Source organism: Plecotus auritus, assembly GCF_963455305.1.
Source record: "Plecotus auritus genome assembly, chromosome: 1".
In the NCBI taxonomy this organism is placed as follows: Eukaryota; Metazoa; Chordata; class Mammalia; order Chiroptera; family Vespertilionidae; genus Plecotus; species Plecotus auritus.
Window position 1 is genome coordinate 147,125,219 of NC_137770.1, and position 16,178 is coordinate 147,141,396.

A 16,178-nucleotide genomic window follows, 5' to 3' on the forward strand; every position below is an offset into this window, starting at 1 on the left:
GACTTGGCGTTTCCTCTGGTTTCATTTCCGGTGTGCAGGCTCCGGCGGCCCGTGGTGGAGGGGGAGGTGGGGATGAGTGGGAGTTGGGGAGTTTCCCTCTCTCGTCACTGCTTAGAGCCGCGCCGGATTCCCTATCTGGATGGTCTGCTGTCGGTAGGTGCGTCCCCGGCCTCCACACCGGGGCCGCTCGCAGTTTCTTGGCGCTTCCTCCTTTTGCTGCACAGAAGTGGCAAGTGCCAACTGACCTCTGCCTGTCACCCTATGCTGGCAGGCAGGTTGGGGTTCCGCCTGGATTCTTCACTGAATGGACTTGAGAGAATCCATGAAATAAGAAATAAGAAAATAATTTATTTTTTGAAGTGTTGATTGGAAATAACTTCTTTTAATTAAAATGGAATCCCAGCAGTCTCCCCAGTTAAACGACATAAAAGAAAAAACCACAAGTGCTGTACTTGAAGTAAAGCAAAAAATTTCATGGGGGTAAAAGGTCAAGCTAGGGAATTAAGATGTATATATTGAATATAACTTAGAAGAAACTATGACAAGCTAAGTTCAGTAAATATAAGAACTGGGTGCAGCTGGAATTTAACAATTTATTGCTCAGTTAACTCAGAAATCTGTGTGTATATGAACCCATTTGCTACATAATCGGTTCACTTCCATTTTCTTTTTCATGGTTAGATTCTAACAAATTTAGACGATTCACAGCCTCAGATAAAATGTAACTAATTACCCTGAAACTAGTTTAAGGAGCGAACTTAATTGAAAAGACTCTGGATTTTATTCAGGTGGTATATTTTACCACCGTACCAAGTCTTTTAACGTGCCAAACTATAGGCAAAGCCTTGATTTATTGCTCTTTGCTTTATTGTTCATTGCAGTTATATTGCAATGTTTTTACTAGATCCTCCACCAGCAAAAATATTTCAACTTGATGAAGACTCAGATAATGGTTAGCATTTTTTAACAATAAAGTAAGGTAGGTACATTGTTATTTTTTTAAAGATATAATACTATTGCACACTTAATATAGTGTAAACATAACTTTTATTTGCACTGGGAAACCAAAAACCTCATGACTTGCTTTATTGCAATATTTACTTTATTGTGGTGGGCTGGAAACAAATCCATGATACCTCACAGGTATGCCTATATTTCATTACCTGTACAGAGAGACATATATGATTTATGTCCTCCCAGTGTTAAGATTCAAAGACCCTTTAAGCTTTATATATGGGATAATGTGCTCCAACTCTCTGATATTAAAGGCAAGTTTTAACCTCGTACATAGAGGAAACTGTACATATGCAAATTAGTTTAACTTTCATGACCATGCATTGGCCTGCAAATGTAAATGTGTTTTTGTTAATAGACATTTAAAGGAATGTTTTCTAGTCCTAATTTTATTAAACAATTAAGTTTAGATTTTGTAACTTAGCTTCAATTATTACACATTGATATAAACTACATTCTTTTTTTTCTGGCTTTCAGGTTTCTAAGAAACAGTATCTGAAAAAAGCATTTTTTGCAGAACCTTGAAACAAAAAACCCTCACCCCAATTATACATGCCTTAAATATTTTTATGGTTGGCCTAAAATGATACTTTAGAGACAATAAATCTGAATTATTCTTTCACTTTTAATTAGGTAGAATGACTATATTTGAGCAACACTGCTGATTTTTTTTTATTGTTTCTACTCTTTTGAAATGTATGAACTGTTGATCAACAGATCTAATTTATTCTTATGTTTTCTACAATTTACCTGACAATACTGCTGTGAAATTTTACAAATAATTTTCACATTGAAAAATTTTATTGGTAGATTTAGAAATTATAAGTTTTTACTAAAGGAAAAGAAAACTAGTCACAACTGAAAAACGACTATGATTGATTAACTATAGTTGTGGGTTACCTAAACAGAAATGATGTGCCATACATACATCTATCTATCTATCTCTCTATTTTATCTATTTTCTATAAATAAAAATGTAAATGTTCGTTTGTTCAAAATCTTAAATCTCCAAAAGTTCTTCACCGATTGCTTTGAAATTTTGACACAACGTTGCATTTGAATACGCGTGTTTTTATATACCTTATACCTACTATTATATAGATGTCACACCTGTGACAGGTAAAACATGCTTTTTTTAAAAAACAGCGCCATCTGTTGGACGCAAAAGCAAAACACACTATACTAAATATTTTACGATTCCATTTCAATGTTTCCGATTGCATTGTTAAATTGAATTTTCATAGATTTCGATTTATTTTCATTTTGATTTAATTATTTCGTGTGACATTGCGTTGGAATTGAGCTGTGTCGTTTACCATAGCATTCATTTCGTGAGTATCCAAATAATGCCTCACAGAAGATCAAACCTAGGCCGTCGTACTCGCGGAGCGGAAGCAGTGCGACGAGTAATTGCAAATCAAACATCAGCGAACGAGCGAAACAAAGAAAGAATGGCTCAAATACATGCTGAGGAAGCAGCAGAGCAACGTGCAGCCAGACTTGAGGATGCACGGTTGCAAGCATAGCGATCGCGTTCTGCAGCTTCAGATCTGCTTCGTTCTCAACAGAATGAACGCAACAGGCTGAGAGTGGCTGAAAGACGTCAACGAGAAATAGCAGATCAGCGTCAAACACGACTCCGTGCTCAGCAATCACAGGATGCCACCGCACGTACTGCAATTGAAAATCAGCATGCCAATTATCATGTTGTGAAATATCAACTGGCCAAAGCTTTGCAATGGCACGTGGCTTGCAGTAAAAAATTAATGAGCAACGTAGTAGAAGCAACAATCTTGACAGGACCTTTCAAAGGTGAAGATGTCCTCATTCCTTGCATTCCTATGATTCCAACGGATATGCCATTTCAATTTAAGAGATTGCAATTCCCAATTCGATTGGCGTTTGCAATCACCATCAACAAAGCTCAGGGCCAATCTTTAGAATTGTGTGGTTTAGATCTAGACACGGATTGCTTCGGCAAAACAGACAATCTCTATATCTGCACAGACAATGGAACAACAAAAAATATTGTATACCCACAAGCATTGTGAAATTAAACATATTAGAAACGTGCGCTTTCTCTTTTCTTTCTTTTCCATTTAACCAGACTGAGCCACAGCAATGCATGGCCAGGTACAGCTAGTATCTATATATAAAAGGCTAAGTGTCCATCCGACCAGTAGCTGTGATGCACACTGACCACCAGGAGGCAGACGCTCAATGCAGGAGCTATCATGACACCCACTAGCCATTTAAAAATAAACCGCACCACCCACCCGGCGCTGACAAACCAAGGCTTCCCCCAAATGGGACACAGGCCCCGCCACCATCCTGGAGCGACACCCCACCAAATCGCAGCCAACGCTGCCAAGACCCCCTGGTGCAAAATGTGGCCCTCAGCCCAGCCCACCCAGGAAGGTCGCCGTGGGTGCCGGGTAATGACGTCACATTGTAACGCCGGCTTCTCCCTAGCGACTAGCCTCCTTGTAGTTTCTTCAGCCCAGGAATAGGACTTGCTTTATAGCCAGGTGCCCATATTTTTTCACTAACCAAACGTTTGTGAAACGTTTTCAACGTGCCTCATCTCATTTGATCCTCACAGAAGTCCTGCAGTAGGTAGATAGGAGACTTGGTAGAATTCTATTTTTCTTTTCATTAGCCAGAAAATGGAGATTTAGAAAGTTTAGAAACTTGACCTGACTGAAAAGAAGTAAAAAATGGTGGAACTTGAAAATGACTTCAGGTTTTCTCACTGCGCAGAATATAGTGAAACACTGCTACAGCTAAATATTTTACCCTTTGTTCTCCCTGTGTGATCTACAATAATAATCTTTTTTTGTTGATATTTACTGCTATGTTGCTGACAATTACCTGAAAGAGAAGTTGGGGTGCTTCACTGGGCTGGAAAAAGTTAAGCTACATCAGAAAGTAGGTCTAATTAGGCATGTTTATTCTATATCTATAAACAATACATATAAAGCTCTTGCTGGCGCCAATTGCATGGATGTGTTTCAATCTGTCATTGTTGATCGTGAAATTGGTTGACACTTCTATTATAGAGAAAGGGCAAATAGCGATATAAAAATATTTCTTCTAATTAGTTTTTTTTTAAATGTATTTTATTGATTTTTCACAGAGAGGAAGGGAGAGGGATAGAGAGTTAGAAACATGGATGGGAAACATCAATCAGCTGCCTCCTGCACCCCCCCACCCCCCCCACCCCCGGGGATGTGCCTGCAACCAAGGTACATGCCCTTGACCGGAATCGAACCTGGGACCCTTGAGTCCGCAGGCCGACGCTCTATCCACTGAGCCAAATGCACCAGGACACTAGTTGATGTTAGAAAAAAAACACAGGTTAGTTCATTGTACTTTTTTTTTAGTATATAAATTATAGTAGGAATACTTGTCAATAATTCAATCAAACTAGAGAATTCTGAGTAATATGCTTTTCAAATGTAGTACTTTCAACACCTTTGTGATTTTTTTCTTAAAAAACATCACTTTAAGAACTTGTAAAAACTAACTTCGGTGTAGCTCTTGATCCAAAGGAGGGAACACTGTTCTATGGAATGTTACAAATTAAATATCTTAAATTCATAAAATAAGAAAAATGTAATAAAGGAGAATGATAATGCAACCATTAGGATTATAACATTTTCTGAAGCATTCATAGGAAATAACTTTCTTTAATTGAAATGAATGCCAGTAATCTTTCTCTCCAGTTCAATACATTTTAAGAAAAAGATACAAATGGTGTACTTAGAGCAAAACAGAGAAGCTGAAATTTCAAGGAAAAAAAAATTTCAAATACTACCCTTTACCTCTTTGCACACAATATGCCACAATTGCCTAATCCTCACGCTTCCAACTACATGGTAACATTTAGTCTAGTCCAGTGGTCGGCAAACTCATTAGTCAACGGAGCAGCAAACCGCGGCTTGCGAGCCGCATGTGGCTCGCAAGCCGCAGTTTGCCGACCACTGAACTAGGGAATTAAAAAAACATCTGATATCCTATCTAATATTCCTTAGAATGAACTATTCTAAATTAACTTCAGATAGTACTTGGAAGAACTGGCTATAGCTGGAATTGAATTCAATTTATTACTCAGTTAACTAAGATAAATTATGTAGCTTGAACCAAAAGCCCAGGGACAGCATGTTCTGCCAACTAGGAATGAAACACTTTTTTGTTGTTGTTAATCCTCACCAGAGGATATTTTCTTCCATTGATTTTTAGAGAGAAACATCTATGTGAAAGAGACATATCGATTGGTTGCCTCCTTGCGGCACCCACCCTGACGCAGGATTGAACTAGGTATGTATCCTTGACTAGGAATCGAACCCAATACCCTTTGGTGCACGGGCTAATAATGCTCTACCCACTGACCTACATTGGCCAGGGCAAAACTTAGACTCTTACAAAGAAATCACAACAAAACTTTCCTAGCACTGGCCGGTTTGGCTCAGTGGATAGACTTGGCCTGTGGACTGAAGGATCCCTGGTTCAGTTCTGGTCAAGGGCACATGTCTGGGTTGTGGGCTTGATCCCCAGTGGAGGGTGTACAGGAGGCAGCCAATAGATGATTCTCATCATTGATGTTTCTAGCTCTCTCCTTCTCCCTTCCTCTGAAATCAATTACACACACACACACACACACACACACACCCCAGCCGTGGGCAAACTATGGCCCGCGGGCCGGGATCCGGCCCGTTCGGCTGTTCTATCCGGCCCGCGGAGCCGAAAGAGTGGAGGGTTCTCTTGCTCTCCCCTCCGCTCCTTTACTTTGAATTTATATTAGTTCACACAAACACTCCATCCATGCTTTTGTTCCAGCCCTCTGGTCCAGTTTAAGAACCCATTGTGGCCTTTGAGTCAAAAAGTTTGCCCACCCCTGATATAGACCAACTTTCCTAAACCTTATGAGTTGAGATTGATAGATCTCCAGCCTTTCTAGACTTATTTTATCCTAATTCCCTCATGCCTTCTCATGAAATTAAATATTGAGGAATAGTTGAGTTTATGAGTGTGTGGTTTGTGTGTGTGTGTGTAAAGTTAAGATTTGGAGCATTGTGCCCTAACTGGTTTGGCTCAGTGGATAGAGCGTCGGCCTGTGAACTGAAAGGCCCCAGGTTCCGTTCTGGTCAAGGGCATGTACCTTGGTTGCAGGCACATCCCCAGTAGGAGGTGTGCAGGAGGCAGCTGATCGATGTTTCTCTCTCATCGATGTTTCTGACTCTGTCCCTCTCTCTTCCTCTCTGTAGAAATTAATAAAATATTAAAAAAAAAAAGATTTGGAGCATTGCAAGCAGATTTAACACTATAAGTTTAGATGTAAGATTATTTTTGTCCCTCTCCCATATTGGGGGCGGTATTATCCCATTGAGAACAACAGCCTAAATCCTTAAAGGGATCTTCCTTCATTTAGACAATATGTATTCACTATGCCAATTTCAGGTTTGTAATATGCTCTTCTTGGACCCAACTTTAGAACACCAAAGGCCTCTTCATCAGCTGAGTGGTCAACACAATAATGTCTAGCCAAGGATAGTTTAAGCGTCTTCAGCACTGTTCATAGGTGCTGAACTAGTGAATTGATTTCCAGCAAATATGTACTTTATCAGCATTTTCTTTCTCTACTAGTTCACACAGATGTCTATCCACTATTTATCTAGTCATTCACTACTTGAATGCCTATTATGTGTTAGGCACCGAGTATCAAGGGGTATGATAAAGGCTTTATACTCTCTGAGTTTATGATCTAGTCTAGTTCAATTTGTTCCTCCCTCTCTCTAACTCCTAAATACTGATACTGATTCCATCCATTTTTGGTGCTATGGTCACCACAACGTCAAGGCTGCAGGTTCCTTTGGAAATGTCTGGTCTAGACATTTTCCTAATCACTTGCAGATGATTTAAGCACGGAAGAATCCCATGAACTTATTGAAGAAGTATGCCATGGTGGAAAGAGTAGCTAGTGGCTTTAGAAACCAGGTGGCTATGATGATTCTATATCCTGACATTCTCATTGTGAGGCTGTGGGGTTATTTCAGCTCCCTTAGTCTTGTAGTCTTGTTTTACTCGTGTGTAAAAGAGATAATAACCCCCTTGCAAGGTTGTGTAGCATAGTGACTAGAAGTTAAAATATATATATTTTTCCAGAATCTGGTTGATGTATCATAGGAAATAGCTATTATACTTTAAAAAATATGTAAGATTTAATTCTCATGTGAGAATTAAAGAGAAAGGACCCCAGCAAAAACTGTTTCCTATGGTTATGTGTTAATGATTACAGTAACTGCAAAAAACACTTAAGTCAAGGAGATAGAATTATTTTTAGTTTCCCAATCAATCATAAAATGACTCAGTGACTTTCATTAGGTACCTTCTCCCTTTGAATCTTTTTCTTCATCTGTAGAATAAAAAAATTATGCCAAAGGTCTCCCGAGCTTTAAAGTATAAAGCAACTAATTATAAATACTACCTGTGGGCTTTTAAGTTTTTACCTGAGCATCCATTAGGCCAGCTTTTGAAAATTTGAATAATGTTGACTCACAATTGAAGTCAGATCTGTATGCCTGAAAAAGGTAATTTCCTGAAATCAAAGGGTGGCTGATAGGTACGAATAAACTTTAACTTCATCCTTTCTTGGGAGGTCATCTAGCACCTAACTATTGGACCCCTCATCTGTTCGGGCCAGTAAAGTCTCCGACTCATTCCACACCATTTTCGCCATTTCCCTGGACACCTAGTACTCTTCACCCACATGCTGGATCTGTTTGCTCAACTAGGAAGCCACGGTCCTTAAATCCGTCCGCAACCCCAGCGTCCCGCTGCACGTGACGTGCCGCCCACGAGCTCGGGGACCGCCCCTCCTGATGACGTACTGCAATCTGCGGCTGCGGATTGGTAGTCCGGGGAGAGCGGGGCGGGCCGCTTCGCCGGAAGTGACGTAACCGGAAGCGCTTTCAGCCGAGAAACTGTGGGCGCGGGTTTGGAAATTAGGCCTCGAGGTTGGGTGTTCTGAGCCGGTGCGAGCCTGGTTTCCAGTTCTCTGGATTCACAAAGGATTCCCTCGTTATGCCACTTTATTCCCTGCAATGTGCGTGGCAGCCCCTCACAGAGATTTCGTGAGCGCCCCTAAAGGAGGCCCGAGGACGTGCGCGGTGGAGGCGAGGAAGCCGAGGAAAACTGATGCGCTCGGCGAACCTGGGAGGTCCCTTGGCACTCGGCGGGAGCGGCGCGCTTTTCCTGGGCACGTGTGGGTGGTCATTGTCCAGAGGCTGCTCACTGTAACTCGGGAAGAGAAAAACCATCGAGTTCAGCATTCCTCTTAGCAATCGGGAAAATGTCTTTTTTCCCTAAAGTAGCCTTGAGACTTGAGGTTGAAAACTATCTTAAAGAGGGCTTTATGAATAAGGAGGTAGGTCAGAAAAACATGCTAAATGGTATTTGCAAACATCCCAGTACGGTGTTGACACACCTTAGAGAAAAAGAAGTCTAAAAGGAAACAGTTTTTACAGCCTTTGTTTCTTACTACTTGTCCTTCCGAATGTGAGAATGCCAGTATCTTTCCTCAGGGATTTAATTAATACTTTCCGAGGGAAGAGGTGAATGAGCTATGTTTGAACACTTGGGAATGGGAAAGAAAGGAGTGGGGAAGGCGGTTACGTTCCTGGCAGTGGCACTGAAGATGAGCAAGAAAAGACCACCCGGATAATTTGTCCTGTTTGAAGATACACGCTTGGTCCTAGAGCGCTTGCTCTGGCCCTCAGGTGGAAGCGATGCTATAACTTAAGTGTCACTGGTTGTGTCTCGATTCCAATAATTACAGGCTGTTGTTGTTCCTTGTGATTAGGCCCCTATGATTTGCAGACCTTTACATCTTTCTCCTCGTAATATATATATATATATATATATATATATATATATATATATATATATATATATATATATTTTTTTTTTTTTTTTTTTTTGGTAGACATTTCCTCCTCTCTGACGGTTCTCAGATCAGAGAAAGGAGGGTCCAAAGAATTCATGTAACTTATCCAAACTGACAGCTTTCAAATAACAGTCCTGAAATCCGAAGCTAAAGTTACAATTTCGAAGTACAGATTTATAATCCCTCTAGGCAACTTCGTATTTTCCAAATCTTCGGTTTTCCATTCCAAATAAAGTCACTTCAGTGTTACTCGTTTTTGAAAATGTTACTGAAGCTATGACCTTTACATTTGATTTCTACACTTTATTTCCAAAGATTATGTTAAGGGGCTGGACAGTGTGAAAAGAGAAAATATCATATCTTGATTTCAAAGAACTTAAACTATAAGAAACATCCAAAAAACCCCCAAAAACAACAAAAAACAAACAAATAAACTATAAGAAACATATTAAGAGAAATGGAGGCATTCAGCATTTTTTTTCTCAGCAATTTTTAAAATGGTCAACATTGTTTTATAAAAGGAGATGCAAATACCTTTTTTTTGACACCACCTCTGCCTCAAACCCACTATGATTTTACAAGAACAGAATGTTTCTTTGTAAAAAAATAATCAAAGGTGAAGGAATATTTAAAAAAATACAAAAAACTAAACCTTGAGGAAGTACTAATACTTTTAGGCTGGCAAATTTGTAGGCTGGCAAATGGTTTATGAAGAATCCGTGAGGCAGGATATAATCAAAGATGGGGAAATATGTGTCTTGAAAAGCTTCAGTTAGTTACAAGGGAACTTGGTTGTTTGAGTCTATAGCTTCATTTTTGACTTGTATCTTTGCTACCCAACTTAATTTTTTTTTTAATGATATGTTTGTTATATTTACTAATACCATTTTAAAAGCTGATGCCATGTGAAATCTTTGGATGACAGTATCAGTGTTACTCAAATTCTGGTGTTTTAAAAGACTAATAGCCAATTTGCTCTAAGATATTAGGTTAGCAAGGGAATAGCTTTACAGAAGTCATGTAACAGTTAATGCATTATAAGTAAGTACAAGTCCAGAATTTGTATGATGAACATAGCAGATAGGAACATGTTCAAAACGTTAGTAATGCTTTGAAGTTAAAGCAATATTTTTCTAAGCCTTTATGTTGGGCCTTTTCTTAGGTGTTTTTTTAAATCACCATCAAACCTGAGGACCCAGTGAAGTAGTATTGGCATTCTTTGAGTGTTATTAGCCCATAAACAATATAGCAAAATGAAATGGAACTGGATAATTGCTAAAAGATGTTCATAATTTGGAACAAATGTATATGCATATTCTGCTTAATATTTTTAATTTGTATAATGAAACTGAAACAATAACTTGTTCTTTTCTTTTCAGGTTGTATTGGCTTTTAGTAAACAAGAAGCAGAAAGGAAGTTTGAAACTCTGTTAAATCACCTGTCACACCCTCCATCATTCACAACTGTCAGAGTAAATACACATCTAGCCTCAGTGCAACATGTGAAAAATCTGTTATTTGATGAACTTCACAAGGTTTGTGCAAATTTTTTATGTCATAGGTGCATAATTACATTTCTATAATCTATGTCATGTTGCTCCTCACTAAAATGCTATGAATGATACAATATTGTTTTACAAATAAGGAAACTGAGGATCATGAATGTTAAATTAGCTAAGGTTACAAAGTGAGTGGTAATACTAGAACCCCTGAGCCACACTGGCCAGGTCCAATTCTATAAATGTCAAGTTTTGAGTAGATGACTATGTTATAAAAAGAACCAGCTGTGATATCTGAGTGTAAGACTTGGAGAAAAATTAATGTGAGTTTTAATTGTTGATAGTGTTAATTTCATTGAGAGTAATAACATTAGACATAGTGTAAGCAGTTCCTCTAAGCAAGTAAATTATACTTTTATATGAACATACATACATGCTTTCAGCCAGCAGAAAGGAAACTGTTCTGAGACCCCCTCAGAGGTTTCCATAACTGAGGCAGATCCACATTCTTTGCTTTTCTAGCAGATTATTCCTGGAGCTTAGATATTCTAGTCTCCCATTCTGATGGGTATACAAGATATCCTGGGCTAGTATCCAGGATAAGGCAGACAGAATCACTCTGGGTGGGCTTTGAGTCCTTTCCTTAAAGGTTAAGACAGAGAAGGTTGGGTCCTAAGCATTAGGTAGGAAACTGGGAGTGGAACAGTACCAATTGCCAGCAGGAAAGGGGACTTGGAGGAAGTTTTAGACTATAAATTTTCTTTTTCCTTTCATGTTCCAAAGCTCCCATGTGACCTAAAGAGATGTCTCGAATGGGCTAAGAGTAGGTGCTTTGTCCCTAAGTTTCTCTGGGCCACATACTGAAATTTAATAATTTATGATTTAATTTAGCTGGTAAGAATGTGGAGAAACTGGAACTTTCAAACTTTGCAAGGGGGAATGTCAAATGGCTTGGCCTCTTTGGAAAACAATTTGGTGGTCTCTTAAAAAGTTATGCATAAACTTACTGTACAACCCAAGAGTGGAATGAAAACATATGTTCATACAAATGCTTAAACATGAATATTCATAGCAGCATTATTCATAAGATCTAAAAGATAAAAACTGTCCATATGCCTATTAACTGATAAATAGAGAAACAAAATGTGGTATATTCATACAGTGGAGTACTATTCAGCAATGAAGGTAATGAACTGTTACATGCTTCAACATTGGTGAACCTCAAAAGCACCACAATAAGTGAAAGAAGCCAGGCACAAATATTATATATATTGTTTGATTTCATTTATGTGAAATGTCTAGAAAAGACAAATTTATAGAGAAAGAAAAGTAGCTTAGTGTTTGCCTGGGATTGGAGCTAGGAACATGGATTGACTACAATGGGCATAAGGAATCTGTGTGGTATTGGATATTATCTAAAACTGAATTATGATGGTTGCACAATTCTTTAAGTTTACTAAAAATCATTGAATTGTACACTTAAAAGGGGTGCATTTTATGGTATATAAATTAAACCTCAATAAGGATGTTTTTAAAAGAGCATGGGGCCTGGCCAGTGTTGCTCAGTGGTTGAGCACCGACCCATGACCCAAGAGGTCACCAGTTCGATTCCCAGTCAAGGCACATGTCCAGGTTGTGGGCTCAAATCCCAGTGAGGGTGTGCAGGAGGCAGCCGATATGTTTCTCTCTCATCAATGTCTATCTATCCCTCTTTTTTCCTCTCTTTAAAATCAATAAAAAACACATTTTAAAGAAAGGGCATGGCGAAGAAACAAACAGAAAAAGAAGCAGGTGACATGATTGGTTTAAAAATAAGTTTATTTGTGTTGTTTCATGAAAGTTAGGCACATGTGTGTGGTTTTATGAAAGTTTTATTTTTGTATAGTTTTAAAATCTGACAAGAGAAGAATAATCTCAGCTTGAAAAGGATTGATCTCTGTATAAAGTATTTCTCTAGTGTAAAGCAGATAGTACTTCTAAAACAACAAAAACAAATGACAAAGTATAGTATCTTTCTTCTTGGAAAGATCAGCTTACCATCGTCTGTATATTGTTAAGATCATCAAACAATGAGAAAGGGAAGGAAAGGGGGAGGTGACTGATAGAATGAGAAGGAGGTTACCCTTCAGATTTCTTAGTACCTATATGTTAGATATGGTTAGTCTGAAATACCCTTTGCCTGGAAGAAGTAGAAATCAGGAGAGCTGTTGACTTGGTAGAAAAATGTAGTTAGATTTCTAAAATATGAACAATTCTTTCTATTATCAACTTACTAATAAGTATATTTTAGAAGTTCTTTTCTAGATAGTGTATGGTTACTATGGGGCAATGCAAATACATATTGTTACTGTTCTTTCACGTAGTGTGTGAAAATTAATGAGTTGATAATCTCTCTAGTCTGCATGGCAGAGACTTGTTCTCAAATATTTGCATGTTGCCCTTAGATGGAGTATGTAGTCCTTGCTATTCAATCCACTATTCTGCTCTTTTTTTTTTCTGCTCTGTGGAGTGCCCAGTCATCTTCTGACTGCAACAGTGATGTGTTGCTACATATTTAACAGCCCATTTCTAGGAAAAATAACCCTTTGTGGTGTTTTGCTGATTTAAGTTGTGTAAATATTCCCACTGTGGTCAATTTCTTTCTTTTTTTAAAAATTTTTATTGATTTCAGAGAGGAAAGGAGAGGGAGAGAGAGATAGAAACATCTATAATGAGAGAGAATCATTGATTGGCTGCCTCCTGCACCCCCCTTACTGGGGATCAAGACCACAACCTGGGCATGTACCCTGACCGGAATTGAACCCAAGACCCTTCAGTCTGCAGGCTGATGCTCTATCCACTGAGCAAAACTGGCTAGGGGTGTGGTCAGTTTCAAGCTACCAGCATGATCATAGAGTTTGTAAGAGATGCACACAATTGACTGTGATGAGATTGAATAGGTTCACTGGTCCTGAACCTATTTCCAGTCTGACAGCCAAGTATGATAGAGTATACTGAAAATACTGAATTTGCCAAAAAACATTCATTTCCCTCATCAAAATTGACATGGTATAGTGATAGTGCCTTCTTTTTAAAAATAAATCACTTAAGGTAAACATAGTTTGTATTTTTGAAGCCAAACAGTAAGCAAAATTGAGTCGTATAAGGAAGTCAGGACAGCATAGGGAATACAGTCAGTAATTCTATCTAATAAAAGGGTAATATGCAAATTAACCATCACTCCATCACAAAAGATGGCAGCGCCCATAGTCACAAGATGGCGGTGCCCAGTCCCCTCAGCCCCGCCAGAGTTCCCCAGTTTTGGGGGGGTGGCCACTGAGAGCAGGCAGCGTGTGCGGCCTGGCGGAATGCTTGCTTCATCGCCGTGGTGACAAGGCAAGCATTCCACCCTAGCTGCAGAGGGCCTCTGGGCAGCGGAGAGCCTCTGGGCAGCAGGTGCAGAGTGGCCAGGCCCCACAGAGAGCAGAGAACTATGGGGAGTGGGCCTAAGCCGTCAGGGCTTCTGGATTGGAGAGGGCCCACCTGAGGGCTCCCAGATTGGAGAGGGTGCAGGTTGGGCTGAGGGACCACCCCCTGTGCACGAATTTTGTGCACTGGCCCTCTAGTGTTATAATAACTATCTATGGTGCCAGGTGGGTACTATACTTTTTGGAGGGCGGGGGGTGACTTTATAAAGTATAAAATTGTCTAACATAATGGCATACACATGAAACAAATATAATATTGAATACCAACTGTAATTGGAAAAAAAGAAGTCAGGATACTCCAAAGTCAAATTATAGACAGCACATAGTTGTTTTGAAGTCTAATTTTTATTGTATCCCATGGAATAACATGAAAGTATCCCTAGCCATGCTTCATCCTCTGTTAGGTAATGATACTGAAAAGCTCCATAAATTGAAATTTATCAAATATATTGATTGCTTTATAATTTCTGTGTGTTTCCTTTTAACAGCAGTTTAATGGATTAACTGTTCCTATTCTTCAACATCCAGACCTTCAGGATGTCTTACTTATTCCTGTTATTGGACCTAGGTTTGTAATTATTTGATTTTCAAATTCTATTATTCTAAGTAAAAATTATCACAGGCTTTTTATTTACTGTTTGGTGACAATACTGAGTTTCTCCATTAATAGTAACTTTATATAGGTAGGAATTCACAAATTTATAAATTCCATACTCTGTTTTGGAAAAAATTACATACCAGAGGTTTGTAATATTTAAATGTGAAAAATTATAAGGAGATTTTCATCTAAAAAGTGAAAATCTTAGGGATCGAGCCCGCAAGCAAGGCATGTGCCCTGACAGGGAATCGAACCGTGACCTGGTTCATATGTCGACGCTAAACCACTGAGTCACACTGGCCAGGCTCTATTCTCTATACTGGCACTCTGTACATTGGATTTCCCATGCAGACACTCTTTGTGTTGGGGCATCCCAAGACAACCTTAGTGATTGGTCAGAAGTCACAGGACTCAGCATGTAGTCATGCTCATGTGGAAGATTTATTACACAAAAGGATACAAAAGCAAAATCAGCAAAAGGAAAAAGGTGCATGGGGCAAAGTCTAGAGGAAGCCAGCCACAAGCTTCTGAGAGTTCTCTCCCCATGGAGTTATCAGGATGTGCTTAATTTCTCCCGCACCCTGTGACATGTGTAGCATGGTTGTCTAGTAGGGAAGCACATTAGAGACTCAGTGCCCAAAGTTTTTATTGGTTGTTGGTCATGTAGGCATCCTCTGCCTAGCATGTACCAAAATTTCAGGCTCCCAAAAAGAAAGCAGTTTGTTCACAATAAACTTCCTTGCTTGTATAAACAGCGTGGGAGCAATATACCACTCTTACTATTAGGGAAAGTTTTATATCAGTGTCAGGAACTTTATCCCAGTAAAGTTTCCAGGTGCCATTCAAGGGCCAACCTTGTAAGGAGGCCTTTCTAAGAATAGTCTCAAGCCTGTTGTGTTAACTCTTATTTCAGAGAAGGAACTGTTGTTTATTTCCTGAGCTCTGCAAGTTTACTTTTCTTTTTTTATTTTTATAATAAAATTTTTTTATTTATTTCAGAGAGGGAGAGAGAGGTAGAAACATCATTGATGGGAGAGAATCATCAATCGGCTGCCTCCTGCAAGCCCCATGCTGGGGATCAAGCTGGCAACCTGGGTATGTGCCCTGACCTGGAATTGAACCATGGCCTCCTGGTTCAGGGTTGGATGCTCAACCACTGAGCCACTTCAGCCGGGCTCTCTTTCTTTTTTTATCTTGTTCTTATATCCCTTTTTTGAGTTTTTTTTCTTTCACCGTCTTTGAAAATATAGAGAAGTATTTGAAAAATTTCCCTTTTTTGTTGTACTTGTAACCTGCCTTTTACTTTTTTATTATGGCTTTGTTTTTGTTGTACTAGCTGTGCATGGACCCCATGTTGAATGAATACTTTTTGCTTCTCTCATTGAATGGAAACAGTTACATTCACATAGACACGCCTAGTTTGCAATTTGCCCGAGAGTGATACAGAATGGGATGAAGTTTGTGCCTAGACAACTAATTAGATGTGTTTTTTTAGAAATATTTTCACCAAGTCCTCACTAGTGACACATCTCTAACCCTGGTAAGCTGAGCTGATAAAGTCTGAGGCTCTCTGGGAATGCTTTCTGCTTTTAGTTTTGTTTTGTTTTGTTTTGTTTGGGGTTTAAATTTTGTTAGTGCTTATTAGTTAACTTGGG

The 16,178-nt window shown here is 39.1% G+C and overlaps 1 protein-coding gene and 1 long non-coding RNA gene across 2 annotated transcripts in view; both read left to right on the top strand.

Moving 5' to 3' along the window:
* Positions 1 to 27: 27 nt before the first annotated feature.
* LOC308233765 lies at positions 28 to 3,087 on the top strand. The gene is made up of 3 exons (XR_013959001.1): positions 28 to 157; positions 882 to 979; positions 1,492 to 3,087. It is a non-coding gene; the product is annotated as an uncharacterized lncRNA (long non-coding RNA).
* Positions 3,088 to 7,975: 4,888 nt separating this feature from the next.
* Positions 7,976 to 16,178, top strand: part of NSUN6 (NOP2/Sun RNA methyltransferase 6) — a 49,149-nt gene continuing 40,946 nt past the window's right edge. The window contains exons 1-3 of the mRNA XM_080640832.1: positions 7,976 to 8,440; positions 10,339 to 10,494; positions 14,414 to 14,493. Of these exons, the coding sequence (XP_080496958.1) occupies positions 8,366 to 8,440; positions 10,339 to 10,494; positions 14,414 to 14,493 (311 nt within the window). The 5' untranslated portion in view covers positions 7,976 to 8,365. The remainder of the gene's footprint in view (positions 8,441 to 10,338; positions 10,495 to 14,413; positions 14,494 to 16,178) is intronic.